The sequence below is a fragment of the Sapajus apella genome, unplaced genomic scaffold, assembly GCF_009761245.1.
Source record: "Sapajus apella isolate SASKATOON/1434 unplaced genomic scaffold, GSC_monkey_1.0 scaffold75, whole genome shotgun sequence".
NCBI classification, from domain to species: Eukaryota; Metazoa; Chordata; class Mammalia; order Primates; family Cebidae; genus Sapajus; species Sapajus apella.
Genome location: NW_022437015.1, coordinates 4,966,610 through 4,994,060, shown reverse-complemented (window position 1 = coordinate 4,994,060; position 27,451 = coordinate 4,966,610). Strand labels below are relative to the sequence as shown.

The 27,451-nt window shown below is 41.7% G+C and overlaps 1 protein-coding gene and 1 long non-coding RNA gene across 2 annotated transcripts; both read right to left on the bottom strand.

The window, feature by feature from the left end:
* Positions 1-795: 795 nt before the first annotated feature.
* On the bottom strand, positions 796-21,860 carry PGK1 (phosphoglycerate kinase 1). Its single transcript, XM_032251356.1, has 11 exons — positions 21,672-21,860; positions 16,101-16,151; positions 12,150-12,305; positions 11,889-12,033; positions 8,611-8,714; positions 7,857-7,976; positions 4,258-4,372; positions 3,828-4,007; positions 2,002-2,179; positions 1,635-1,733; positions 796-1,268 (listed from the first exon to the last, which is right to left on the bottom strand). The coding sequence occupies exons 1-11, from the start codon at positions 21,734-21,736 to the stop codon at positions 1,228-1,230; spliced, it is 1,254 nt and encodes a 417-aa protein (XP_032107247.1). The 5' UTR covers positions 21,737-21,860; the 3' UTR covers positions 796-1,227.
* Positions 4,681-7,512, bottom strand: LOC116532263. Its single transcript, XR_004260803.1, has 2 exons — positions 6,684-7,512; positions 4,681-5,799 (listed from the first exon to the last, which is right to left on the bottom strand). It is a non-coding gene; the product is annotated as an uncharacterized LOC116532263 (long non-coding RNA).
* Positions 21,861-27,451: the final 5,591 nt, after the last annotated feature.

The window sequence follows — 27,451 nt, the reverse complement described above, 5'->3', positions numbered from 1 at the left end:
GAGGTAAAAGGAATCCCCAAGAAGGTTATAGGAAATCCCAGAGCAACAGCTGTACAGCTTACGTAAAGGGCATCAAGTACAAATGGAAAAAAGGGCACCGAAGACTCCTGCAGGGATAGCTCTGACAAGGATTATTCAGCATGTTTCAATATATTGACACATGCTTCTGGAAGATTTGGGAATGAATCACTGATAGGTATATATAGAAAAGAAATTTTTTTAAACACTTAACTCCAAAAAAATAAAAGTTACATAAGTAAATTTAATCATAGCATACTACATAGCTCAGCTGTATTAGTTATATAGACTTTTGATCTAAAATTGTGACAAAACTATACTGAGAGAATGAAGAAGTGGAAATATACGTGGAACAGAGACTTCTTCCATGGTATGAAATTAACAGATTTCTTTAAAAGAAAAAGAAAAAAAAAGAAGTGAACAATATAAGCATATTACTTAGAAACCTAAAGGTATATACCAGAAAAACTCAAGAGTTGAAAGTGGTCACCTCTGGGGAGTGGGAATCTTGAATGGGAAGAATGGGCTGGGGCTTTTTTGTTATAAGCCTTAACTTTTTAAAGGATGACCATGTGTAACTAATAAAAATAAGTTAGAATAAAAGCACTAAAACAATGTCTGCCACAAAGTAGGCCCTTGATAAAGAATAAACATTTATCTAATTGTCCTATCTCTCCACTGCTGCCCCACTTCTTGCATTCAGCAATGTAGATATCTGATCCATTCCTCGAGATTCTATTCTCACCCTTCCTAACAAAGTATGACAGGAAAAAAAAATCACGGTTTCAGTGGACACTTTTATTGTTTATTTAATGGATCATCAATTTCACCTCCCTACCTACAAAGTCAATTTCATCTTGTTTCCACTCTGAGTAGTGAAACAGTGACAAAGCTAATAAGAATAAGCTACATCAAAAGAGAACTAAGCTAACACAGCTCACTAACAGGCAAAATATAAATATATGCACTCTAGAATGCACAACGGTTTAGTCACTAAGAAATTCAAATGGGATCTTGAAGAATGTAGGCATATCCAGGGTGCAGTAAAGATGAGCTGAGATACTGTGCAACTGTTTAAGGGTTCCTGGCACTGCATCTCTTGGCCACTAGCTGAATCGACATGGAAGGTTTTGGCTAATGCCAAGTGGAGATGCAGAAAATGCTAAGTTGACTTGGGGGCTGTGCACAGGAACTAAAGGCAGGAAAGTACTAAATATTGCTGAGAGCATCCACCCCAGGAAGGACTTTACCTGTTTTTGAGAGAGCACATATACATAGACAGCATTACTATAGGGCCCAGTAAGCCAGATCTCCCCCTACATTTATCTTCCCAATAACATGCCAGCTCTTTTTTAGGATATATGGCCAGGAGTTGGGGAATTGTGCATTTTGGATTCCATGTCTGCTAGACCATAGCTCTCAGAACAAGTTTCTTTCTGTCCCTCCCCACCTCAGTGGATGCCAGGAGCTTTATCTGAAGTTCCTCTGTACTGCCCAGCTAGTAATGACTGCTAATGACAACAGAACCTATCAACTTTCTCTACTCCATTTTACCCACCTCTCACTGCACAGCCCCACCCTTCTCCCAAGCAAGCCAAAAAACAAAAGAACCTCACCTTCCAGGAGCTCTAAACTGGCACCACCCCCAGTGCTCACATGGCTGACTTTATCCTCCGTGTTCCATTTGGCACAGCAAGTGGCAGTGTCTCCACCACCTGTTGAATGAAAGCCAGGTAAAAAGGGAAAAGAGAAAAGAAAAAACAAGGATTGGCACCAAAACTGTAAGGCAGTGTGCTCTCTAACCCAAAAGGTAGCTGATAAACCCCCAACTCTATCTTACCAAGAGGCTCCTCTGTAAATTATCTACCTGTTTAGCTCTTAAGATTTATCCAGAATGAAGAGACAGAAGTTCTCTGTTCTACCTTCCTCTGATCAGAATTCTAACAGCTCATATTGGTATTACCTTTGTATAGGACCACTTACCTATGATAGTGATGCAGCCCCTAGAAGTGGCTTTCACCACTTCATCCATGAGGGCTTTGGTTCCCCGGGCAAAAGCTTCCCATTCAAATACCCCCACAGGGCCATTCCACACAATCTGCTTAGCCCGAGTGACAGCCTCAGCATACTTCTTGCTGCTTTCAGGACCACAGTCCAAGCCCTGAGGGGCAGAGTTGGAAGAGAAAGATGAGCTATCAAGAAAAGCTACTGAAACACCACCTCCACCAAGACCAGAACTCAAGGCTGCACACCAGTTTCTTCTAGAACCAAATGTTACCCTTCAGTCTTTAAAATTAGAAAACTGTTCATGCCCTTTGTACTCAAAAATTCTACTGTATGGAAAATCAAGTCTAAAGGAAAACCTCAAAAGTTATTTAATAAGGACATTCTTAGCCATACTATTTATGTTAGTGAAGACTAGATCAGTGTTTCTCAACCAGGGTCAGTTCTGCCCTTCCGCAATGGATAGACATGTGGCAATGTCTGGAGATATTTTTGTTGTTGCAACTTGGGAGGGTGTTACTGGCATCTAGTGGCCAAGGCTGCTTTAAACAACCTTACAATTCAACAGTCACTCATAAAACAACAGATGTCAATAGTGTTGGGAATGACAGTGAACTAGATCAGGAGTACTCAAACTCTGCCATGCATGAGAATCACCAGAAGGGCTTATTCAAACAGACTGCTCAGCCCCACCCCCAATTTCTGATTCAGTAGGTCTGGGGTGGGGCCTAAGAACTTGCATTTTTAACAAGTTCCAAAAATGATACTGATACTGCTGGTCTTAGGAACACACTTTGAGAAACACTGAACTAAATAATACCTGAATGCCTGACGAAAGAAAAACTAAGCAAACTAGCAAGTAAAAACATGTTGCAATTTTATATAGTATAAAAATGATATTCAGAGCACCCTAAAATCAACTATATTAATATATACACGTACATTTCTCCCTGCTCGTAATCGGTATACTTCTTAATCTTTTCATATGAGAAAGTTTTCTTTTTTTTTTTTTTTTTTTTTTTTTGAGACAGGGTTTCACCATGTTGGTCAGACTGGTCTTGAACTCCTGACGTCAGGTAATTCACCTTCCTCGGCCTCCCAAAGTGCTGGGATTACAGGTGTGAGCCACCGCACCCAGCCAAGAAAGTTTTCTTATATAGGTTTCTAGGTAGCAAAATAATCCAAAGCAACCCAAACCATGAAAGTGCATAACACTATCTCCAGCACATAGTAAGTACTTAATACACATTAAACATAAGAAGTAAAAAACAGATAAAACAAAAAATGGGCCGCGCACAGTTGCTCACGCCTGTAATCCCAGCACTTTGGGAGGCTGAGGCGGGTAAATCACGAGGTCAAAAGATCGAGATGATCCTGGTCAACATGGTGAAACCCCGTCTCTACTAAAAATATGAAAATTAGCTGGGCGTGGTAGCACACGCCTGTAGTCCCAGCTACTCGGGAGGCTGAGGCAGGAGAATCGCTTAAACCTGGGAGGCAGAGGTTGCAGTGAGCCAAGGTCATGCCACTGCACTCCAGCCTGGCAACAGAGCAAGACTCCATCGCAAAAAAAAAAAAAATGGTTTTGCAATATTACTGATGAAGACGCCAGTAGTCCAATAGCACTGCTTTTCTCTCATGGATTCTCCCATAATAAGTGACTCACTGCAACATGCGGCACACTCTCTGACAGAGATCTCCTATAGAGGTTGTTTTAAAATGCTTGTTGGTTGGCTGAATCAATGAATGAATGACACCACAAAGTTTCTATTCACTCACACTACCAACCCACTCAAGTGACTCACCATCCAGCCAGCAGGTATGCCAGAAGCCACAGTGGCTTGGCCAGTCTTGGCATTCTCATCAAACTTGTCAGCAGTGACAAAGTCAACAGGCAAGGTAATCTTCACACCATTCTTCTCAGCTTTGGACATTAGGTCTTTGACAATCTTGGCTCCCTCTTCATCAAACAGAGAAGTACCGATCTACACAGGGGAGCCCAAAATGATGAAGGTCAGCATCTATACTAAGAACAAGACTGCCTTGCAAAGCAGACAGGAACCACACACAATGCAATATAAAGGAACAAGGCAAAGACAAAAGAAAAACTTGCCAAAATAAATAAAAATGGGAGTTTTCAGGGCTTATGTCAAAAGATCATTTTCTTTTTACATTTATACAACCTGCTATTATCATGGAGAGCTATTTCACATCCACTTGGCATTGGTTTCCTACCTCCATGTTGTTGAGCACCTTAAGGAAGGTAAAAGCCATTCCACCACCAATAATCATCTCATTGACTTTGTCCAGCATATTATTGATCAGCTGGATCTTGTCTGCAACTTTAGCTCTAGAAGAGAAAGCAAATATCATCACTTAAAGAACAATGTACTAGAGAAGTGATATATTACACAGAACCTGAGTTTCTATATCAAGGCACAGGAAAAGAGAAATGTCTCAAAGTGACAAAAGTACTGCCTAACTTTGCCCTATGTTTCTCCAACCCAAAAACTCAATCCATTTCTAAGAAATCCTTTTAAGGTATGGCTCCAGACATCAGTACATCTTTTTAAAAATTCCTCACCCAACTTACCATCAGTACATCTTTTTAAAAATTCTACCTAGAAGCTGACAGACAACAGATTTAAACCCATATTCTAAGTAGGGCTCAGAAGACCTACTCTTGGCTAAGGAAACTATGAGTTCCAAATATACCTATTTTTCACACTCCCTAACACACACACACACAATTCAGAGCATCAAGATGGCTAATTGTGTCTGAGTACGACTGCTAATTATGGCATCCTGGAGCCCACTCACAATTATCCTAACCTTACAGCAGAGATCAGACTGTATACCAAATAAATATATACTGCACAAAAATAGATATTCCTAAAGTCATACCCTATGCTCAGTTACTAGGACATTTTCTTTTTTTCTCTCTCTTTTCAATGCAAAGTCTCACTATGTTGCCAAGGCTGGAGTGCAGTGGTGCAATCATAGCTCACTATAATCTGGAACTCCTAGGCTCAAGCAATCCTCTTGCGTCAACCTCTCAAGTAGCTGGGACTACAGGCGTACAACACTACCCCTGGATAATTTTTCTTTTTTAATTTTTTTGTAGAGACAAGGTCTCACTATGTTTTCCAGGCTAGTGTCAAACTCCTAAGCTCAAGGGATCCTCCTGCCTTGGTATTCCAAAGCACTAGGGTTACACACATAAGCCACCATGTCCAGCCTGGGACATTTTCTTTATGGCATTTGTTTTTTTTTGGATCACCCAATTCAATACATTTACTGGGCACCTACTCTGTGCCAAGCACTATTGTAGGTCTTTGAGAAACATCAGTGGGCAAAAGCAAAGGAAAGATCCCTACCCTTTGGGAGCTTATTTTCTAGTAAAAGAAAATAAGGTAAATACACATGCATCTTTCATCTCCCTATGAGAGAAAAAAGATCCAAACTAAAGAGAAACAATGTTATAGCTTGTCTTCCATAAACATTTCCATATATCTAAATACCACTTATATGGACAGATCACCTTGAGTCTGTTTCCTTCTTCATTCAATAAACAAGATAATGCCTATCCTGAGAGAGACCCTAGGCTAGGATTTGTGAAAAGGAGGTATGAAACAACAGTGATGTGTGTGAATCAATGACAAGAAACTATTTACTACTTATTTCACTTGTAAAGATTGATTACCACCAAGGATATAGATGGATTGTTTTAAATACATACACACACACACACACACACACACAAAGGGAAGAAAGCACCTCAATTTCTTCTAAAGAATAGCTTACACCTCAAATGCCTCTGTTTCTTCAACAAATCAACAGAGTGAAAATAATAAATAGGGTATTACATGAGATACCTAACAGCCAAAGGCAATGCATGGACTTCATTTGGTTCCTTATTCCAACAAACGAACTGTAAAAAGACACTTCTGAGATGATCAAGAATATCTGAATACAGACTGGGTATTAGATCATAGTAACAAAACTGCTTAATTTGTTAGGTATAATATGATGATTAAAAGAAATCTGCTTATCAGTTACAAGATGCATACAGGAGTATCACTGATTGAGTATCCCTAATCCAAAACTCTGAAATCCTCCAAGATCAAAACTGTTTGAGCGCAAAGGAAATACCATTGGAACATTTCAGATTTCATATTTTCAGATTAGGATGCTCAACAAGTACCATGCAAATATTCCAAAATCCAAAAATAAATCTGGAATCCAAAACATTTCTGGTCCCAAGCATTTCAGTTAAGAGATACTCAACCTATGTAAGTGAAAGTATATGATGTCTAAGACTAACTTAAAAACATTCCTGAAAGCAGGGAATGGGCTCACGCCTGTAATCCCAACACTTTGGGAGACCAAGGAAGGTGGATCGCCTGAGCCCAGGAGTTCAAGACCAGCCTGGGCAACATAGTGAGACCCTATCTCTACAAAAAAATTCAAAACTTAGCCGAGCATGCTAATGCATGCCTGTAGCCCCAGCTACTTGGGAGGCTGAGGTGGGAGGATCACTTGAGCGTGGATGGTCAAAGCTGCAGTGAGCTGTGATCATGCCACAGCACTTCAGCCTGGGCAGCAGAGTGAGACCCTGTATCTATACACGCACACGCACACGCACGCACACACACACACACACACGCATACTTATTTCACTTGTATTCACTTTGTCTGGAATATGCGTATGTTCCTAACAAATTCACTTTGTCGGGAATATACACATATATATGTGTGTGTGTGTATATATATGTATACATTCCTGACAAAAAAAAAAGAGGGTTAGGATATAGAAGAAACAAGATTAGCAAAAATGTCAATTAATTGTTGAAACAGGGTAATAGGTACCTGGGAGTTCACAGTACTATTCTCAACTTCCGTACCTATGAGTGTTTCTACCATAAAGCTTGTTTAATAAAATATAAAATTCTCCCCAAAAACTGTTAATGGCCTAGGGAAACTACACTGCAAGGAAGGGGGCAAAAAAATCTCTCATCCACTTCCCCATAACAGCTATGTCAGTCTGAATCTAAAAACCTAACCTTCAGGTGGCACTAGGTAGCACTCACTCCCATATTCCAGGTCTACAGAAAGTTGGAGAACAAAGCCCGTTGAGGGTGGGAGTGGGTGCAGCAGCAGGAGACTGAAAGGAGACCAGAGTACTTATTTCCCTGGCTCCCTCCCTACCAGATCTTGTGTCCTTTGACCAAAGGCTACAGTTCCCATCAGATGACTCTCTCCACACCAACTATCCTCTCTGAATTCTGATAACCATTCCCCTCCCTTTGTCCCTTCAGGCCTAGAGATCATGATGGCAGTTGCTGGCCCCAAATTACTGTACTGTCCCTTTGTGGTTTCCCTGAACCCTACCCTCACCTCTGTATGTAGCTCTTTTATTTATTTTTGAAACAGGGTCTTGCTCTATCACCCAGGCTGGAGAGCAGTGGCATGATCACAAGTGCACTGCAGCCTCTACCTTCCAGGCTCAAGTGATCCTCCCATCTCAGCCTCCCTGGTAGCTGGGACCACAGGTGGATACCACCATGGCCCAGCTAATTTTTTTTGTAGACATGGGATCTTACTATGTTGCCTAAGCCCGTCTCAAACTCCTGGGCTCAAGCAATCTTCCTGCCTGGGCCCTCCCAAAGTGCTGGGATTACAGGTGTGAGCCACCATGCCCAGCCTGTAGTTCCTTTATTAAATTCTCCTCAGTTAGCCCATTGTGACTGAGCTATATGACAATAAACGCCCAAGTTATGACCTACTACCAGTCAAACAATACTTAAAGCATGATCTTAAAGAGTTCTTCATACCCGCCCAGGATGGCCAGGAAGGGTCGCTCTGGGCTCTCCAAGGCCTTGGCAAAGTAGTTCAGCTCCTTCTTCATCAAAAAACCACCAGCCTTCTGTGGCAGATTGACTCCTACCATGGAGCTAGAAAAGACCAAAGACATTCAAATTCTAGTCAATCCCTATCACTCCTCCTACTCCTAGAGGCCAGCTCCTTATCACTGAAATATTTCTACTTCTGGACTGAAGGAGATCATGGTTTTCATCCCCACGTTGCAACAAAAAACACTTTGGTACAAGATACAATTTTTAACTCATAGTGCAAGGTCAAGGGGAAAGAGTACAAAGTAATGAACTTAAGTTGAATTTAAGATACCCAGTTAACACTCTTCAGCAGGCCAAAGAGCTAATCACAATATGTAAACTGGCCGGCTGATGATAGCAGAAGAGGATTCCTCAATTTGGCTTCCTACTGAAAGCATGATCATCTGATCTTATAACATTCACAAAGGGATAACTACACAAAATATCTAAGGTGGAAAAGAGTAACCTCTTCCTGAAACTCCATAAAAAGCTCTACAGTTACCAATTTTTTTTTTTACCATTATTTCCTCTTTGGATGAGAGATACTCACAAGAGCCACAGTGGTAGCTCCAATTAGACAAGCTGAAAGGATCTCAGTATAATACAGAACTCTCCAAAAGCAACCCAGAGCTTGGGCTACTCAAGTAAACAGGAATACTGTTCTCAGTGTGGTAGTGAACAAAGTTCTTGGTACCTGTGGGCTCTGTGAGCAGTGCCAAAAGCATCGTTAACATAAACATCCCCTAGCTTGGAAAGTGAAGCTCGGAAAGCTTCTATTTTGGCTGGTTCAGCTTTAACCTAGACAGAAAAACAGAAAGAGAAAATGTGATGGCTCCAAAGGCAACTAGAAAAGCATTTCATACACCAAGAGTCCTCTTGAACATCTCTAAAGACCGAGTAGGTGAGACAGCAATTTTTTACAACCAGCAATAGGATGTGTTCTTTCTTCCAAATATTCCAGGTACTTTGGTCATTTCTGCATGTTTCTGCTATCCCTTACCTTCCCTCAAATTGCAAACCTAATATTCCTGAACCATGGCTTAACCTCTAATCACATTAAGTCAACCACGTCCCACTAGCCTCTCCCCAGCCTTCAGCTCAAGGTTCTGATTATCCTTGCCTCTCCTTGACTTAGTTCCTCATTTTAACACATTCTCTTTGTGAAAGTTAGTATCATACCTGATTCAAGCTGCTGGCTACCAAGGCCTTTCTATGAAGTAAAAGAGGCTCCCACACATATTCCTCATAAAAGCAACAAGGGCAAGTTCGGACAGAGAAGGCAGATAGAAACATGACAACAGAAAAGGACCTCAGAAACACTTTACATTGACAAAGAGGTATTTTATGGCCTTCCCTGGAAGCCAGACATCAGAGAACACAAGAAATATCCTTCTACAAAGAGAGAGAGGAAGAAAATGTAGAAGTTAAACATAGAGCTTTAAAATGCCAGCTTGCCATCAAGGGATACCCCAAAGGGGACAGGTAGCAAGATGGGAGGATAGGCAAAACAAATAGTCTCTGACAGGAGATTAAGCCAAGATTCACAAGAAGCAAGCCAGATGAAAGGGGACATGGCACAGAAGAGTACACAGCACACAGCAGATGTTCATTTTAGTCACTGCCTTCTCCTATGCCCGTATGTATGTATCAAGGAGGTGAAGATGACTGCCATAAAAAATGGGGCTTTTCCCTAAAGACCCAAAGAATTGCAGACACTAATGCTAAAATTGAAGACTATGGTGCTCCCATAACCTCTCTAGAATAGAACAACATCTGCCACTAGTGTGATTGGAAGATGACACATGTAGTAACGATAATACTGCTCAAATGTAAGGAGACCGAGTTCTATGACCAGCTCTGAAACTAATTCATTCTGTAACCTTTGGGAAGTTGCTCTCTGACTGTGAAATTTCCCCTTCTATCAAAAAGGTATAATAACCCCTCTGTTTAAGAACAAGTTAAGGAATCCAGGTGCAGTAGCTCATGCCTATAATCCCAACACTTTGGGAGGCCAATATGGGAGGATCACTTAAATCCAGAAGTTCAAGACCAGCCTGGGCAACACAGCAAGACCATTTCTCTACCAGAAAAAAATAAGTTAAAAGTCAGCTGCGCATGGTGGTATGTGCCTGTAGTCCTAGCTACTTGGGAGGATGAGGTAGAAGGATCACTTCAGCCCACAAGTTTGAGGCTGCAATGAGTCAGGATCATGCCACTGCACTCCATCCTGGGCAACAGAGCAAGATCCTGTATCTTTAAAGTCGTTTAAAGAAAAACGGAGTAAATGGAAAGCTCTTCATGAAAAAAGGTGCCATGGAAATAAAAATATCAATCAGAACTCATTTCTCATTTTTGATCTGCAAATAACTAGAAGAAAGAGAAGACCCTTAAAAGATCAATATGGGCACTTTGGATAAAGGTAAAATGTTTATGTCCTCATGTCCTCACTTTGTTTTTGTTTTTGTTTTTTGATACAGAGTTTTGCTCTGTCGCCCAGACTGGATGGAATACAGTGGCGTGATCTCAGCTCACTGCAACCTCCACCTCCCAGGTTCAAGCAATTCTCCTGCCTCAGCCTCCCGACTACCTGGGATTACAGGCACTTGCCACCACACTCAGCTAACTTTTTTGTATTTTTTGTAGAGACAGGGTTTCACCAGGTTGGCCAGGCTGGTCTCGAACTCCTGACCTCATGATCTGCCCACCTCAGCCTCCCAAAGTGCTGGGATTACAGGCATGAGCCACCGTGCCCAGCCTCACTTTGTTTTTTTAATCCATTTTGAACTTGGGACTGACTCCTGAAATCACAGGTATTAAAAGCCATTACATAGTAAATGTCAAGTCAATTAATTTAAAAAGTCATAAGCTAGCATAGCTCATCATTTCCTGAATAAAAAGTTATGCTTCAATTTGCCCGTTACCTCCTGCCACTTCTAAGCCCTGAGTTCATGCATCATCAGTTCTAGTTTAAAAGAACACCAAATTTCAGGTCAGCATTTGACTCCTAACACTGTAGGAAGACCATGCCAAAAGCAGGAGAAGGCAAGACCAGGACCTTTGGTGCTAAAAAAAGAAACTGCTTGAAAGCAGGCACTCCCAATGACCTTAAGAAATGTGAGAAGCCAAAGGGGATTGAGATACTAGACTCAGAGCATCTTGTTCTCTAGACACTGAAAACCAAAATAGTGGAAAGTACTAAAAAATGCCTTTAGCTTCCATTCTAGCCAATGGGCAAATTCAAAATCATCTGCAAAGAGCCAGGTTTATCACTGAATATTTGAATTCTGGTTGTCAGTTCACAGTAATCTGTTTGGTGAGTTATCTGTGACTGCTTTTGCACAATATCAGCAGAGGTGAGTAGTTCCAACAGAGACTATACGCAGATGGAACTCACTGCACAACACAGAAAGCCTTAAATATTGACTATCCGGCCATTTATAGAAAATGTTTGCTGATCGAATAGGATGAGCTCTAAAGCCCATCAACAGCACCACTGTCTCTAACTTTAATCATGACTGCCTTCCTGAAACTTAGTGTTTTCTTTTGAGACTTAGTTTCTTTATGAAATAAGGTGATACCTGTACCTCCTTATCTTAAAGACAGATTTAGAGGAAAATGCTTTACACTTCTTAAGAAAATGCCTTAAATCCAAGGTGACATCATCATGACCATCATATTCACTGAATACTCTTCCACCACAAAGGTGTTCACATGCTTTTCAAACGTATTTAAAAACCACCTGAACATGAAGGAAGGCTTTCTGGGATGTTGGTAAGATTCTATCCCTTGACCTGGGCAGTGGTTACACAAGTGTGTTTACTTTGAGATAATCCATTAAGCTGTGCATTTTTCTATGAATACTTCAATAAAAGGTGTCTAAGGAAAAATAAATGAACTTTCTCTATTCTTCAACCACCGTCTCTTACAGACTCAGGCCCTCTCCCTCAATAATGTCAAAATCATAGGTCCTACCTTGTTCCCAGAAGCATCTTTTCCCTTCCCTTCTTCCTCCACATGAAAACGGAGGTTCTCCAGCAAGATGACAGACCCAGCAGCTGGGCTGGCACAGGCTTTCTCCACTTCTGGGCCTACACAGTCTTTCAAGAACAGAACATCCCTGAGGAGAGGAAGAGATGAAGACACTTGAGCAGTCTGAAAGTTAAGAACCAGTAACGACAAGCTTGACAACCTCCCCCGCCACAAAGTCCATCAGCACCAGAGCCTGGCACTTACTTGCCCAGCAGAGATTTGAGTTCCACAGCAACTGGCTCTAAGGAGTACTTGTCAGGCATAGGGACACCATCAGGCCGGCCTAGGTGGCTCATAAGGACTACTGACTTGGCTCCATTATCTAAGCAGAATTTGATGCTTGGGACAGCAGCCTTAATCCTTCAACGAAAAAGAAACAACAAACAGAACAAAGTTACTTCTAGAAATTGGTGGGAACTGGTTTATTGATAAACTTATAAAACATAAAGCTCTTTTTCTTCTCCAAGTTCCTTCAAATCTATCAGTAATTCAGTGGTGGTCCTTGGGGGAAGAAGTTAAATACAATGCCAACCCTCTATGTAGGATTGTAAAATCTTACTATGTATCTGCCCCTTTCACAGAAAAGAGTTAACACAGCAGGCCTGAGGCTGCTGTCTACAGAAGGACCTGCTTGCACAATTGGATCTTGGCTGGTATCTGGGAACTTGGCTTTCAAAGTTAACTGACAAGAGAAAGGGCTATTCACTATTCCAAGACTGTCTATACAAACAAGATGATTTATGCTAAACACTTGCCCCACTCTAGAAGTCTAGAATTTTTTTTTTTTTTTTTTGAGACACAGTCTCACTCTGTCACTCAGCAGGCTGGAGTGGAGAGGCAGAAGAGGCACAATCTCAGCTCACTGCAGCTTCAACCTCCCTGGGGGCTCAGGTGACCCTCCCACCTCAGCCTCCCAAGTAGCTGGGACTACAGGAACACACCAGCATGCCCAGCTAATTTTTGTATTTTTTGTAGGGGTTTTGCCATGTTTTCCAGGCTGATCTTGAACTCCTGGGCTCAAGCAATCTGCAGGCCTCCGCCTCCCAAACCGCGGGGAATACAGGCATGGGCTACCACACCCAGCCTAAATTTGGAATTTTGGTAGTTGCTAGGCAGAGGATACCTACATAACCAGTTTCCAATAAAAATCTTGGGATCTGAGTCTCTAGCAGGCTTCTCCAGGCAGAAACATTGACGACAATTACTGCATTTTTCACTGCTGAAGAAAGGAGAACACTTGACATGTCCCCTCACAGGAAACTGGAAGCCCATGGATTTCTCCAGACTCCCCCATGTCTTTTCCTCTTGCTAATCTTGTCATGCATTCTTTCACCATAATAAACTTTAGCCACGAGAACAACTCTGAGTCGTAGCAAATCACCGTGGGATATGTAGGTGGTCTTGGGGACCCCTATAATAACACTCTTCTTATATGACTATGGAAAATACATAAAATTCCCAAATATTGAAACCATTAAAGGAAATTTAGGGAAAAATCAAAAACACGTAGTAACTTTTCTGCACCTATTATATTAATAGATCCTAAGTCACTTTTTTATGTAGGAAAAAATAAATGTACTGTATAGAGCTTGGTTTCCACAATGTATCACATTTATTAGATTACAAATGAATCAAAAAATTAACTCCCTTTAAACATTTAAAAGTTTTGTTACAAGCCTGCTACTAACTTGCCATTTTGCCAGTTTATAAGAAATTAAAATTCATCAAGAAAAGCTTTTATTTATTCGACAAATATTTACTGAATGCTTCTTTTGTGCCAGGCATCATTCCAGGTTCTGAGAATAATACAAAAAACTTTTTTAAAAAGTCTCTATTCTCATGGAAGTGTAATTCTAATGGGGAGAGACAATAAACATATGTGTGTCTGTGTGTGTGCATGTAATATATCAGATGGTGAAATACAGAAAAAATAAACCACTGTTCTGATTGGGGAACAATAGTGGAGGAGATTTTTAGACAGGATGGCCAGGACAGTCTGATAACATTTGAGCAATAATTGAATGATAAAAAAGTTGTATTTCTAAAATATCTTATGCTATTAATATTTAGCAGATATAAGAATTCATTTCTATCAAATTTTAAAAATCTGTATCAAGTACAAAGTTTGTGCAATGGAACCAATTAGTTTTCAGGACTATCCCTTATCAGCAAGTTCTATTACTTCTAATGCTTCATTTTATTAATCAATTCCATGGATTTCTGGAAATGAAAATACTTCCAAACATGTTTCTTTGCTCTTTACTCTTAAAATACTTTGACAGGCATATTTCCAATCTTTTCTGTGTGCTACATAATAATGAAGATCAAGAGGGATCAGATCTGCCTGTAAAAAGACCCTGCCACTATGGTGCAGCAGGGAAGTACTTGACAAAATGACACGCTCTGTTCTGGGACCAATATCTGAAGGGGTTCTGGGTCTAGACTTGCACTGTCCAATAGTTATTTAGTCATGTATGTCCGTTGAGTATTAGATATACAACTAGATCAAATTGAGATGTGCTATAAGTATAAAAACATATAACAGATCTTGAAGACTTAGTACAAAAAAAGTTAAATGTCCCTTAATTTAATTAATACAATTTGGTTCACATTATATTTCTATTAGATAGCACTGGTCTAAATCATTGGAAAGCACCTTGCCAGCACAAACCCTTCATTTAAAATTTAAAACAGGCTGAGCACAGGGGCTCTTGCCTGTAATCCCAGCACTTTGGGAGGCCAACGTAGGTGAAGTCCAGGAGTTCAAGACCAGCCTGGGCAACATGGCAAAACCCTGTCTCTACAAAAAAAAAAATACAAAAAAGTAGCCAAGTGTGGTGGCCCATGCCTGTGGTCCCAGCTACCTGGGAGGCTGAGATGAGAGGATCACTTGAGCCCAGGAGGCAGAGGTTACAGTAAGCCAAGATCATGCCACTGCACTCCAGCCTAGGTGACAGAAAGAAGCAAAAAGAAAAAAAGTAAATAAAAATCTTCTTGATGGATACCCCATTTAACCTGATGTGATTATTATGTATTGCATGCTTGTATCAAAATATCTCATGTGACCCATAAATATATGTAATCTATAAGTTAAAAAAAATTAAAAAGAAAATAAAGACAAAAATAAATAAATAAAAATATTTTACAATCTAGTCAAAAGCAAGAACAGTACTCTCACTTAAAATTTGTTTCTAAATCTACGATCCAAGACGCTGGAGCAGCTAAACTGACTGAAAATGTACTTCTGAAGTCTTTTCTGTTTTTTGGAAGCGAAAACAAATGAAAATCCTCAAAAATTGATTTTATCTGAGCCATCTGGAACGGGGACTTGTAAAACTATATGTAACCTCAATAACTACTGGTACTTTTAAAATCCTTCTTTTACACAGTTCTTCATTTTGCAAGAGAAGCCACGTAACCTTAAACTTTTATATTCTTTTTATGTGTTTGTATTTTATAGAGATGGTATCTCACTACGTTGGCCAGGCTGGTCTCAAACTATTGGCCTCAAGCAATCCTCTTGCCTCGGCCTTCTAAAGTGCTAGGATTACAAGTGTGAGCCACCACACCCAGCCAATTTTTTTATTCTTTAAAAATGAATAACTCTGCCAGGCATGGTAGCTCACACCTGTGGTCCCAGCACTTTAGGAAGCCAAGGCAGGAGGATCACTTGAGTCCAGGAGTTTGAGACCAGCCTAGGAAATATAGTGAGACCCCATCTCCACCAAAAAAAAATTTTTTTTAATTTAACCAGGCATAGTGGCATACACCTGTTGTCCCAGCTACGCAGGATGCTAAGGCCAGAGGATTGCTTGAGCCCAGACGGTTGAGGCTGCAGTGAACCATGATCATACCACTGCACTCCAGTCTGGGTGAAAAAGCAAGACCCTGTCTCAAAAAAAGAAAAAAGAAAGTGAACTCCAAATTCTTCTAATTTTCAAAAAACAAGGGGAGGGGAATCACTTTCTTAAGATTTCGCTTATATTTGAATATACTCATAAATAAGAAAGCATATCAGATAGTGAGTTGATAGAAAGCCAAAATCATATGTCTTAAATTGCTCCAGTTCTATACTACAATATGAAAGGAAAACCATTTCATCCTATGTACCTACACACATCTTAAACCCAGCCCAAGGCTTAGCAGGGACCTTACCTCTGGTTGTTTGTTATCTGGTTGTTCTTCATAGGAACATTGAAGTCGACTCTAAAAAAGAAAGATTCAGAGCCATGATCAAATTATTGTTCCATCAAAGATTAGGAGATGCACTTTTAATGAACCAGTTAAATAAGCTGGAAATCCAAATCTCATCTTAAAAATAATCAGTGGCATTAAAAGTCAAAATAGTGCTTAGTCATGGGGAGGATGGAGGGAGTAGTGACTGGAATGAAACACCAAAGGCTTTGGGGTTCTGGTAATGTTCTATCACTTAACCTCTATGATCATACAAATATGCTCATTTTGTGATAATTCTTTGAGCTTATAATTTGTGCTCTTTCAGGTATGTATCTCACACTTTAAAAAGAATTTAAAAAAAAAAAAAAAAATAACTTAAATCACGGGAACTAGCCCTGAAGATCTGAGAAGCTAAAGCCACCAGTTCCATCTAAAAAGATGTCTGCCTCGGCCTGGCACAATAGTATCTGAGTAGCAGCTGGAGGGGTGATGAATAATAAGGAATGCATCTTTATCCTATTCATTTGATACTATCTCGGCGTCCTTGTGAAATTAACATGACTCGAAAGAAAAAAATTAACTGAAAAAATAAAACACATTAAGAGAAAATCATTCTTTATGGAGAAAGTCTGAGGCCTTAAGACTAGGGGGAAGAAACCCAGTGTCTAGTACAAAGTTCACACAATATCTTTCAAGCAATATACACACAACATAAGACAGCATCTTTCAAAAAGCCTTAGAAGAGAGGGTGGGACATGTGCCCCGGTCCACCTGACAAAAAGGCAAATTAGAAGGGAAGTAATCAAGATGGCACAAGAAAATAATGTACTGCAGTCTCTCTTACCCAACAGATTACTGTTTTACCATTCTTAAGAACCAATTATTCTGAACTCCGTGGAACCTCAGCCTACTTCAATGTGAATGAAAACAATACTGCATGGCAGCTATTTTTAAGGTCCAAGAGTTTTGCCTGCCAAGATCATCTTTAAGTGATTTTTTCTCATGGAGATGACGGTATCTACCTCATAGTTATTGAGAGAATTAAGTAAGTTCGCAATTTGTAAAATGCTTAGAAGAGTACCTGACACACAGTAAGTGCCGTAAAAGTCTTAGCTGTTGTTATGTTTCTCCAAAATGTAATTCTGTGATTTAACAAGTAATCAACCACAACAGCTAGCATCACTTGCAAAGGGACTACGTAAAGTATGACCTAATCAAGAAGACTGCTGCTATCCTTGATTATAAGCCTCCAACTTTTTCCTCTGCCTTTTTAAATACCCATTCCTCTATAAGGCTAAGGCAATTACAGACTCCTACAGACATACTGAGAAGACCCCCAATTTCCTATACCCACTAGGCCTGAATTCCAATCTACCTCACCGAAGAACAGCCTTTCCAAAGGTAGGTTGAGGGAAATCTATATTAAAACATTTTTTAAAGTGTTCAAAATTAAAGACAGTACGCCTCTGATGAAAGAAATACACTCTTCTTTCAGGCCACTTGATTCTCTAAGCAACTTCTTTAAATATCCTGAACAAGGAGCCTGCCAGCCTTAAGGTACATTCCAAAGAATAGAGAGAGTATCCCATTACCATGGGTCATTTTCCCCCATGCAACCTCCCAGAAGACCTATGCTCAAAAGGACTAATGGAAAAAGGGTGGGCACACGCCACTTCTTGCAGTGCTACTCTCTACCCCCAACCCTTACAGGGAGGAATATCTTTGGGCAGAGACACCTAAGAATCTGTCTTGTCTATCCAAGCTGCCATGGTGTCAGTTACTAATGAATTAGACTTGTTTTATACTCTCTCCTCAGTGCCCTCTGGATTACCTCCCCTCATCTCTTACATTCACAACAGCTTTGCTTTTAGCTTCTCCTCTGAGGACTCCAACACAGGAACTGCTCTTGCTTACACATTCTACTTGTTTCATTTTACATAAAATATGCACACTTTCCTTTTTTTTTTTTTATTTCCTTATAACATGCCTGAGCTCTGCTTCAGGCACAAAGTCAGTTATCACTACATATCCATCTGAACACAGAGTAACTAAAATAAAAAATAATGGCACCACCAAGTGCTGGTAATGATGCAGGGAAACTCGTTACTCACATACTGCTGGTAGAAATGTAAAATGGTGCAGCCACCTTGGAAAATAGTCTGGGGATACCTCAAAAGGATATGGCCCAGTAATTCCACTCCTGGATGTTTACCCATGAAAAATGACAGCATATGTCCATACCAAGGCTTGTATACAAATGCTCACACAAGCTTTATTTCTAACAGCCCCAAATCGGAAACAACCCTAATATCCTTTAATGGATAAACAAACTATGACACATCCATACCATGAAATACTACTCAGCAATACACAGAAATGAACTGTTGATACATGTGACTATGTGGATAAATTTTGAGGATATTAAGTGAAAAAAGTTAATCCCAAAAGGGTATATACCATATGATACTATCTGTATAGAATTTTTGAAGTGACAAAATTTTAGAAACAGTGGACAGATTAGTAGTTACCAGGAGTTAGGAAGGGAGCCGGTTATTACTATAAAGGGGTGGCATGAAGGAGATCTTGTTGGGTGGTGACTGAATAGTTTTGTATCTTGATAGTGGTGGTGGTTACACAAATCTACACATGTAATAAAATGGCAGAGAAGTATACACACTTTATACCAATGTCAATTTCCTACTTTTGATATTGTACTATAATTAGGTAAGATGCATCCATCGGGGGAAATGGGTGTACACAAGACCACTCTACTAACTTTGTAACCTCCTGTGAATCTTCAATTATTTCAAAATAAAACATTAAAAAATACACTGATTTAGCTGGAATAAGAATATCAAGTCTCTATCACATGAAATCTCAGATCCCAGGTCCAGTTCCATTAAAAACTCTCAAAGGAACCATGTCCATCAATGCTTCACTTCCCCTAACTAGAAAACTGGGATATTATGGCTATCTTAGAGACTTTTTTCCTCTGCTCTCAATTTTTTCCTGTTTCTCTTCCCACTACACCAAGGCAGTTCCTTTACAAGTTACAACAAGTTAAGGAAAACCAGTGAGGTTTTAAAAAAAAAAAAGGTGGGAGCAAGCAAAAAGGAAGTGCTTTACAAGCACGCAACGGATGACTGGCAACCTATGAGAGAAAAAAAAAGAAATGACTGCAAAAATAAGCAGAAGTGTATTCAAAGAGGCTGTAAAGTGAACTAAAGTCCTAAAAAACTAAGGTGGAACTTGGCAATTAACAAGTCAGAGGTTTCTGGCTATCCCATGTTCCCTCAACAAATCAGTTTCCCTTGGCAATCCAAATCAGTGGACCAGAAGAGTCAGCAAATACCCGAGATCAGTTCTGCAGGACAAAGACGATAAATGAGGCAGCCACTACTCAGGAAGCCCCATTACGGAAACACTGCCAGCAATCACCACGTTGAAACAAAAAGGAATTGAGCTGACACTGCATGGCTGCCTAGGGGCCTCCAAAAAAGTAGGCATACAATGTGACTCTCTGTTCAAAAGAAATACATTAATAATCAGGGAATGATGTAACTTCCTGTCCTCAGCTTCAATAAGTAGAGGGTATCCAGATTACAGAAGAAAGGTCTATTTCAACGTATCCTCGAGTATTCAGATGATCTAGTTGATAGCCAAGGAAACCCAAATTCTAGTCCTGACTCTGCTACCAACTTGGTAGTTCAGTAACCTTGAACAGGTCATTTTCCATCAGCAAAACAGGACTTGCTAATCATTTCAAGGCTTGGGGTTAGTGTGTGTGTTAATTGAAACTTCATTAGGTCCACAGGGAGAAAAGTTAAGCAGCTCCTCCAATCCCACCCCCAGCTAGCTTCCTCAAGCCAGTTTCCGTAGAGAGGGAGGAAATAAAGCCCAAGACTGCAATTATAGGAAGATGATCAGCATGATGTCCCACTCCTTGTCTTTTAGTTGGTCCATGCATCTGGAAAGGTCAGCCTTGAACGCAGTGGAGACATGAGAAACTAATTAAAACCTAAGAGCTAGTTGCATGCCAATGTCCACCTGTCCTGTTTTTTACAGGGTCTATCCCCTTTTATTAGGATTGTATGAGGGCGAGAAAGGGCATTCCTCTAGTACTAACAGGGCTGTGATTCCTACTCTGTCCAGATTACAAAGGCCTATGTCATTTGGGGAAATGACATAGGTATTTTTCATGGACATAAATTATTGGGTTCTCCCATCTCCATAGCAGGGCAGAGAAGGTTGCCTGCAACATAATATTGGCCAAAATGAAATTAGAGTGAAGGGGAGAGCTACGTGTACTTTTAGGGCACTCATACAGTTTCCTAACTCAAACGTGTCCTCATATGTCGAAGCTAGAATAAAGGGAGCTCCCCTACTGACTTATGTGTCTGTTAATATCCAACACAAACCCTCATTTGAACTGGCCCAAATTGGGAAAGGGGCTAGATTACACCAGCCACATGCCTACCCATCAATCAACCACTACCAGAAAAGGTCAAGGCTGCAAAATGCTATCAACACAAACCTTTATGGCCCCTCAAATACACCACTCTTGGATCCTGTTAAGGTATATGACCAGTCAAGTCCAACAGTTACATACCACATCATCCTCCTGCACCTTGCTCCTGGTATGCACAAATATTATACCACACGTGACAAAAGGATAAATGTAAAAGCTCCACATTATACTTAACAATTCTGGCAGGTAAGAGAGAAGCCATGTTGGTAAGTGACCAGAGATCCACATGCGCAGAGCAAGAGACCCAAAGTGCACGAGGAATCCTCCCCTGCCTCTAATATTCTGCTTTTCTAGCCACACGTGGCGATGCAGTTGGAGGCCAGCAAGTATGAGCAGCCACACCCTGCTCTACCATTACCTAGTATGTCATAATCCTGATGCAAATCGTGTGGCCAAGAGTCCAACGTTACCACACTGCAGGGCAGCAGAGGCCTGTTACATAAGCTCTGCAGGGCCTCCTCCGGTGCGCCCCGCCCTACCCTTCCACCCCAATTATTTAGCGGCGGGGGACAAGAGGTCTACTCCTGAACAGTTAAACCAACATCCTCTTGGAAACATATCCTTTTGTGCAGAGACCTGTGAGATGTGGGCCGCTTCTCATTTGTCTGGGACGGTCTAGGGCAGTGGGGGAAGGGAAATTAACAAAATGACCTTTCAAGGTCCCTTCCTTGAAGCCTAGAGATTTGCAGGATAAGCATTAAGTCCTATCTTGCCGAGTGGGAGGTGGAGGCAACGGAACTCCATTTCAGCAATAGGAAAAAAGACAAAATGGGTCCCAGCAGCAATCTCAGCCCTTCCTTAGTGGGATCCATCCCCGAAGGGTGACTTCGGCGGCTTTCTGGGCTGGGAAAATGGGGCTAGAATCACCAAACCTGTGAGCAGCCTCGCCCTCCGAACCTAGGACTCCTGGGGCCCAGCTGAAAGCTAAAAGCAACTTAGGGCAGACAAGAGAATAAGTCAGCTAGGGCCAAAGAGGTTTGCGACAGAACACACAGGGCACGAGGGCAAACGTGCAGAATTACCTCATAACGACCCGCTTCCCTTTCACGTCCAGCTTGTCCAGCGTCAGCTTGTTAGAAAGAGACATTTTGGAAATACAGCCGGGAGAGAGGTCGGTGATTCAGACAGCGAGAGAGCCGGCTGCAGACGTGCGCTCTGTACCCTTGCAGAATACCGAACACCGCGTGGGCAGGAACTTAGGCCACACCGCCCCCCGATGCCCCGCCTCCCATACCGCCCCTTCCTGGCGCGCCGTGAGAAGCACCCGCTATTGGCCACGGCCCAAGGCGGTCGGCGCGCTGCCATTGCTTCTTGGCGCTGTCCATCTGCGAGAGTACAAGTGAGACGTGCGGCTTTCAGTTGTCACGTCCGGCACGCCGCGAACCGCAAGGAACCTTCCCGACTTAGGGGAGGAGCGGGAGGCAGCGCCGGGGTGCCCACAAGTGAAGTGGCGAAGATCCGGGTGACGCTGGGAACTGACGTGAAGAGTGTGCTAGGCCCAAGGTCGGCGCCGCTGCGTTTCCAGGAACCGCGCCCGGAGCAGCCGCAGCCCTGCGCAAGCCCAGGACTGCCTTGGAAAAGGCGCCACCCCCAACCTTTGGAATTCGTGACTGCCCTACCAGGCATCAGCGCAAATACCACCTCCTTTTGAAAAACCCTGGTTTCCTGGCTCCCTTCATGGAATTCTGCTACTTAAGGCCTACTTAACAGTAAAGACCTCTCCGAAGTCGGAAAAGGCCTAGGTCCACTCTGGCCCCCACCATTTTCAACTCAAAAATGCAATGTAATTTTTCTAGTTATGGCGTGATTGATGCCAATGGCAAACACATATGGCATTTTTCATGTATTAACTAATGCTCACAAAACGCCGAAGTGGGTACTGTCATCCTCGTTAAGCAAATGAAGTAACTGATGCATAGAGAAGTTTAGCGGGCCAGGCTGTGGCTGACGCCTTTAATCCTGGCACTTTGGGAGGCCAAGGCCGGCGGATTCCTTGAGCCAGGGGGTTCGAGACCAGCCTGAGCAGCATAACGAAACCCCATTTCTACTAAAAATACCAAAAGAAAGTAATACAAAAAATTAGCCAGCCTTGTTTGTAGTCCTGTTACCCGTGGACGGTGTCCAAATTCTTGGCGTTTTGAACTAAGAATTGTACAAAATGCACAAAGCAAGGAAAGAATGAAGCAATAAAAGCAGATATTTATTGAAAACAAAAGTGCAACCGCTCAATGGGTTCATCTTATCCGCTGCCTGGACATAGCCAATTTATCAAGGCAGGAGAATTGCAATGGCGAAAGAGTAATTCATGCAGAATGGCTGTGCAGGAGACCAGAGTTTTATTATCACTCAAATCAGTCTCCCTGAGCATTCGGGGATCGGAGTTTTTAAGGATAGTTTGAGGGGTATAGGCTCAGAACGCGGGGAGTATTGATTGGTCGGGCTGAAGATGAAATCGAAGAGGGTCAAAGTAAGTTCTTGCTGAAGGGAGTTCTTCCTAGGTGGGATCGCAGGAACTAGTTGAGTCAGAGTATCAGTCTGAGTAGTGTCATGTTCTGCATCAGAATGCAGGGTCTGCAAAATATCTCAAGCATTGATCCTAGGTTTTGCAACAGTGATGTTATTCGAAGAGCAATTTGGGGAGGTTCAGACTCTTGCAGCCAGAGGCTGTATGGCCCCTAAAACGTAATTTCTAATCTTGTACCTAATTTGTTAGTCCTACAAAGGCAGACTGATCCCCAGGCAAGAAGGGGAAAGGGCTATTATCAATTTTGTTTCAGAGTTTGTAAATTCCTTCCCAAAGCTAGTTTGACCTATACCCAGGAATGAGCAAAGATATTTTAGAGGTTAGAAGAAGGTAGGGTAGGTCTGATCACTTTCACTGTCATAATTTCCTCAGTTATGATCTTTGCAGAATCTGTTTCAAAAGTATACTCCAAAGGGTGGGAGCAGGCCTGAGCAAGCAGCTCAAGAACTTGGTTACAGAATTTTCTGGGGTTTAAATACCGTTTAGAGGTTTCCCATTGGTCATTTGGTGTACACCCCATGCAAATGAAGTAGTGGCCCATGATCAGTCTGATCGGTTGCATAAAGCGACCAATGAGAGGCTGAAGTGAAGTTACAAAATTATACTCCTATACAAATGAAAACTTGGCCTGCCACCAGCATTATTGGTTGCAGGCAGGGACTGAGCAGGGACAGGTGATGCGTCACTCAGATTCCCTGTTTCAGAACTGAGGCACTCATTCTTAGCTGCTGGGAGTATTGGTTGCTTATGGCTCACAGCTGAGTCTCTCCCCAGAAACTGCCCTCTGATGAAGGAATCTGCCTTGCCTAAGGCTATACTCACTTCCCAAGGGCATCCATCGATGATTGCTCAATGCAGTTCCAAAGGCCTGGCTTCCTTGCTTCTTTTCAGGACATCTCTAAAGGACCAACTCTGCTTCAGAACTGTCTGTGGGGTTGACTGAAGCCTCTACTGAAACTTCTCCCTCTCTATCCAAATCTGATTTCTTTACTCCTTTACAGGTGTTGTTCCCAGAAGCAACCCCCAGTAATACACCTGCATACAAATCTCAATCTCAGAGCCATTTCCCAGGGAACACTGGGAAGAATTCTAAGGTGGTGCCCATGATCTCTGCCCTCTAGTGTTCACATTTTTTTTTTTTTTTTTTTTTTAGATTGAGTCTACCTCTTTCACCAGACTGGAGTTCAGTGGTGCCATCTCGGCTCACTGTAACCTCCAACTCCCGGGTTCAAGCGATTCTCCTGCCTCAGCCTCCCAAGTATCTGGGACTACAGGCGTGCACCACCACGCCCAGCTAATTTTTGTATTTTTAGTAGAGGTGGTGTTTCACCATGCTGGCCAGGATAGTCTCAATCTCTTGACCTCGTGATCCACCCGCCTCAGCCACCCAAAGTGCTGGGATTATAGGTATGAGCTACCGCGCCCAGCCGTGTTCACATCTTTCTATAATTCCCTCCCCTTGAATGTGAGCTGGACCTATGACTGGCTTCTAACCAATAGAATGTGGCAAAAATGATGAAATATAACTCCCATTATTAGATTCTGATATCGATACGAGATTCCATCTTGCTAGTTTGCTCTAGAGAGACTCCCTTGCTGGCTTTTTGTTGTTTTTGAGACGGAGTCTCGCTCAGCTCACTGCAACCTCCACCTTCCGGGTTCAAGCAATTCTCTGCTTCAGTCTTCCGAGTAGCTGGGATTACAAGCGCCCACCACCACGTCTGGCTAATTTTTGTATTTTTAGTAGAGATGGGGTTTCACCATCTTGGCCAGGCTGGTCTTAAACTCCTGACCTCGTGATCCACCAGCCTTAGGCTCCCAATTTTTTTTTTTTTTTTTTTTGAGACAGAGTCTGACTCTGTTACCCAGACTGGAGTGCAGTGGTGTGATCTCGGCTCATTGCAACCTCCACTTCCCGGGTTCAAGTGATTCTCCTGCCTCAGCCTCCCAAGCAGCTGGGATTACCAGCCCACATCACCATGCCCGGCTAATTTTTGTATTTTTAGTAGAGATGGAGTTTCACCATGTTGGCCTGGCTGGTCTCGAACTCCTGACCTTGAGTGATCCACCCGCCTCAGCCTCTTAAAGTGCTGGGATTACAGGTGTAAGTCACCACACCAGGCCCAATGTTATTTCTTTAAACCAATGAGAATTCCTGACAGACAACTTTGCAATCACTCCCTCTCCTGATTCATCCTTTTTTCTTAAAAAATTCCAGTCTCCCCTTTGTTCTCCAGAGTACTCTTCAAGGCAACCTGGAAGTGTGTCCCAGGCTGCAGTTCTCAATCTTGGCCCGAATGACCCCTCCATATTTTGCCTACACTTCTTCCTTTTAGGTAGACATGATCTATAGAGAAAAAAATCAATTGAAGATGTCTGTAATGTTACATTTGTTAACCATAAAATGCAACTGTGAGACAGATTGCAGGCAGTTTTATGAAAATACTTAAAACAATAAGAGCATATTGAAAAAAATACATTTTTCAGAAAAATGCCAGTAACACAATATTAGAGACAGATATAACTAAGAAACTTATCAAAACATGTGTGTGCCAAAAGAAAATCTTCTTGTGGTTTTTTGTTTTTTTTTTGGGGGGGGGCATGGTGGCAGGGGGGTTGTTCGTCTGCTTGTTTTAAAGACAGGACCTCACTCCATCTCCCAGGCTGGAGTGCAGTCCAGCAATCAGCTCACTGCAATCAGACACAACATCCTGGGCTCAAGGAATCTTTTTGCCTCAGTCTTCCAAGTAACTAGGACTACACGTGTGAGCCACCACGCCCAGCCTCCCTGAACTCTTTAAAGCATCCCAGTTTAGGTGATAAATAATATGGTTTCTCTAAGGCTATAGGATCTTTCCTTTGTGGCTTTTTCCTATCCTTTAGTTTAGTTACCCATTACCCAGATCCCCTTTTATATACAAGCATGGCCTTCTGTAAAGGTAAAAGAGCCACTTGAGCCACTTAAATTGACTATTCTTTATCACATTCAAGGGAGATATCAAAGGAAGAGAGATAGGAAATTCAGAGGTATAAACAGACTCAGGCTTTTGTTCCCTGAGAGGCTTCTTTTTGCCAATTAATACATTAACAAGCCCAAAGAGTTGCCTCAGAAATAGCTTGATGTCTCCAGGGACCTGTGAGTAAAGCAGTGAGAAAAGAACAAAAGAAAAAAATGCACACACTGCAACTTATACAGAAAGAAAGAGAAAGCGCATGCAAGAGCTCTAACAAACAGTAAATACAATTCTGAGCAAAGAGAACCTCAAAAATATGAAAGTAAGAGGTAGAGCCTATGTGAACCCTAGACTTCTCTGCACCAATCCTCTATTGTGAATTCCTGGAGGAAAGTTTATGCCACTATTTAGGTTACAATGCCCCAATACCTTCTACATTGAGGTCCTTACCATCAGATTATCACTGTAATAGAGACCATTTTTCCCTTTCTTTACTAATAGAACTCCTAAATTTTAATCAAACACATGGCTATCTAGCAGGAGACTACATCTCTCTATCTTCCTTGTGGCTTGGAGTGGCCATGTGACCAAGTTCTGGGCAACTGATGTAAGCCCTTTCCACAGAGCGACCCTAAAAAGGAAAGTTCATGCTGTCTTTTGGCCCTTTTCTGCCTTCTGCTGACTGGGAGATGGCAGAAGCTGGGGCAGCCACTTTGGCCTAAGTGATGGTAGTGCTTCCTCACCAGCCCTGGGCCACTCACTTCTATACTGTTAACATGACAGAGAAATCAACTTCTATCTTGTTTAAACTACTTGTGTACAATCTTTGTTACAGTAACAGTCCCCTCCCTAATAAAACTATGATGAGCTAACCTTGCAAAATGAGAAAAGCACACATTGAGTCACTGGAACGTGAGTAGAAAGATCAATGGGACAGAATCAAAAGTTTATAAATAGTACCAAATGCACATAGAAAATTAGTACCAAGTCAAATCAGTGGTGTAATAATTGACTTTTATTTTAAATCAATGGTGTTGAGACAACTGCATAGCTATAGAGAAAAGTTGGATCTCTTCTTCACACATACAGCAGGTAAACTCTAAGTGATACAAAGATTTCATACATTTACCCTTTGAGCCAGCAGTTCCATTTCTGTGAATCCAGTATAAGGATAAATCTGTACTTTGTGTATTTATGTATGTACATTTTCTTGTTGTTTGTCACAGCAAAAGACAGGAAAAATCCCAAGTGTCTGTCAATAAAGGACTAGTTAAATAAACTGTGGTACATCGATACAATTGAATACTGTACTATAGGAACCTTA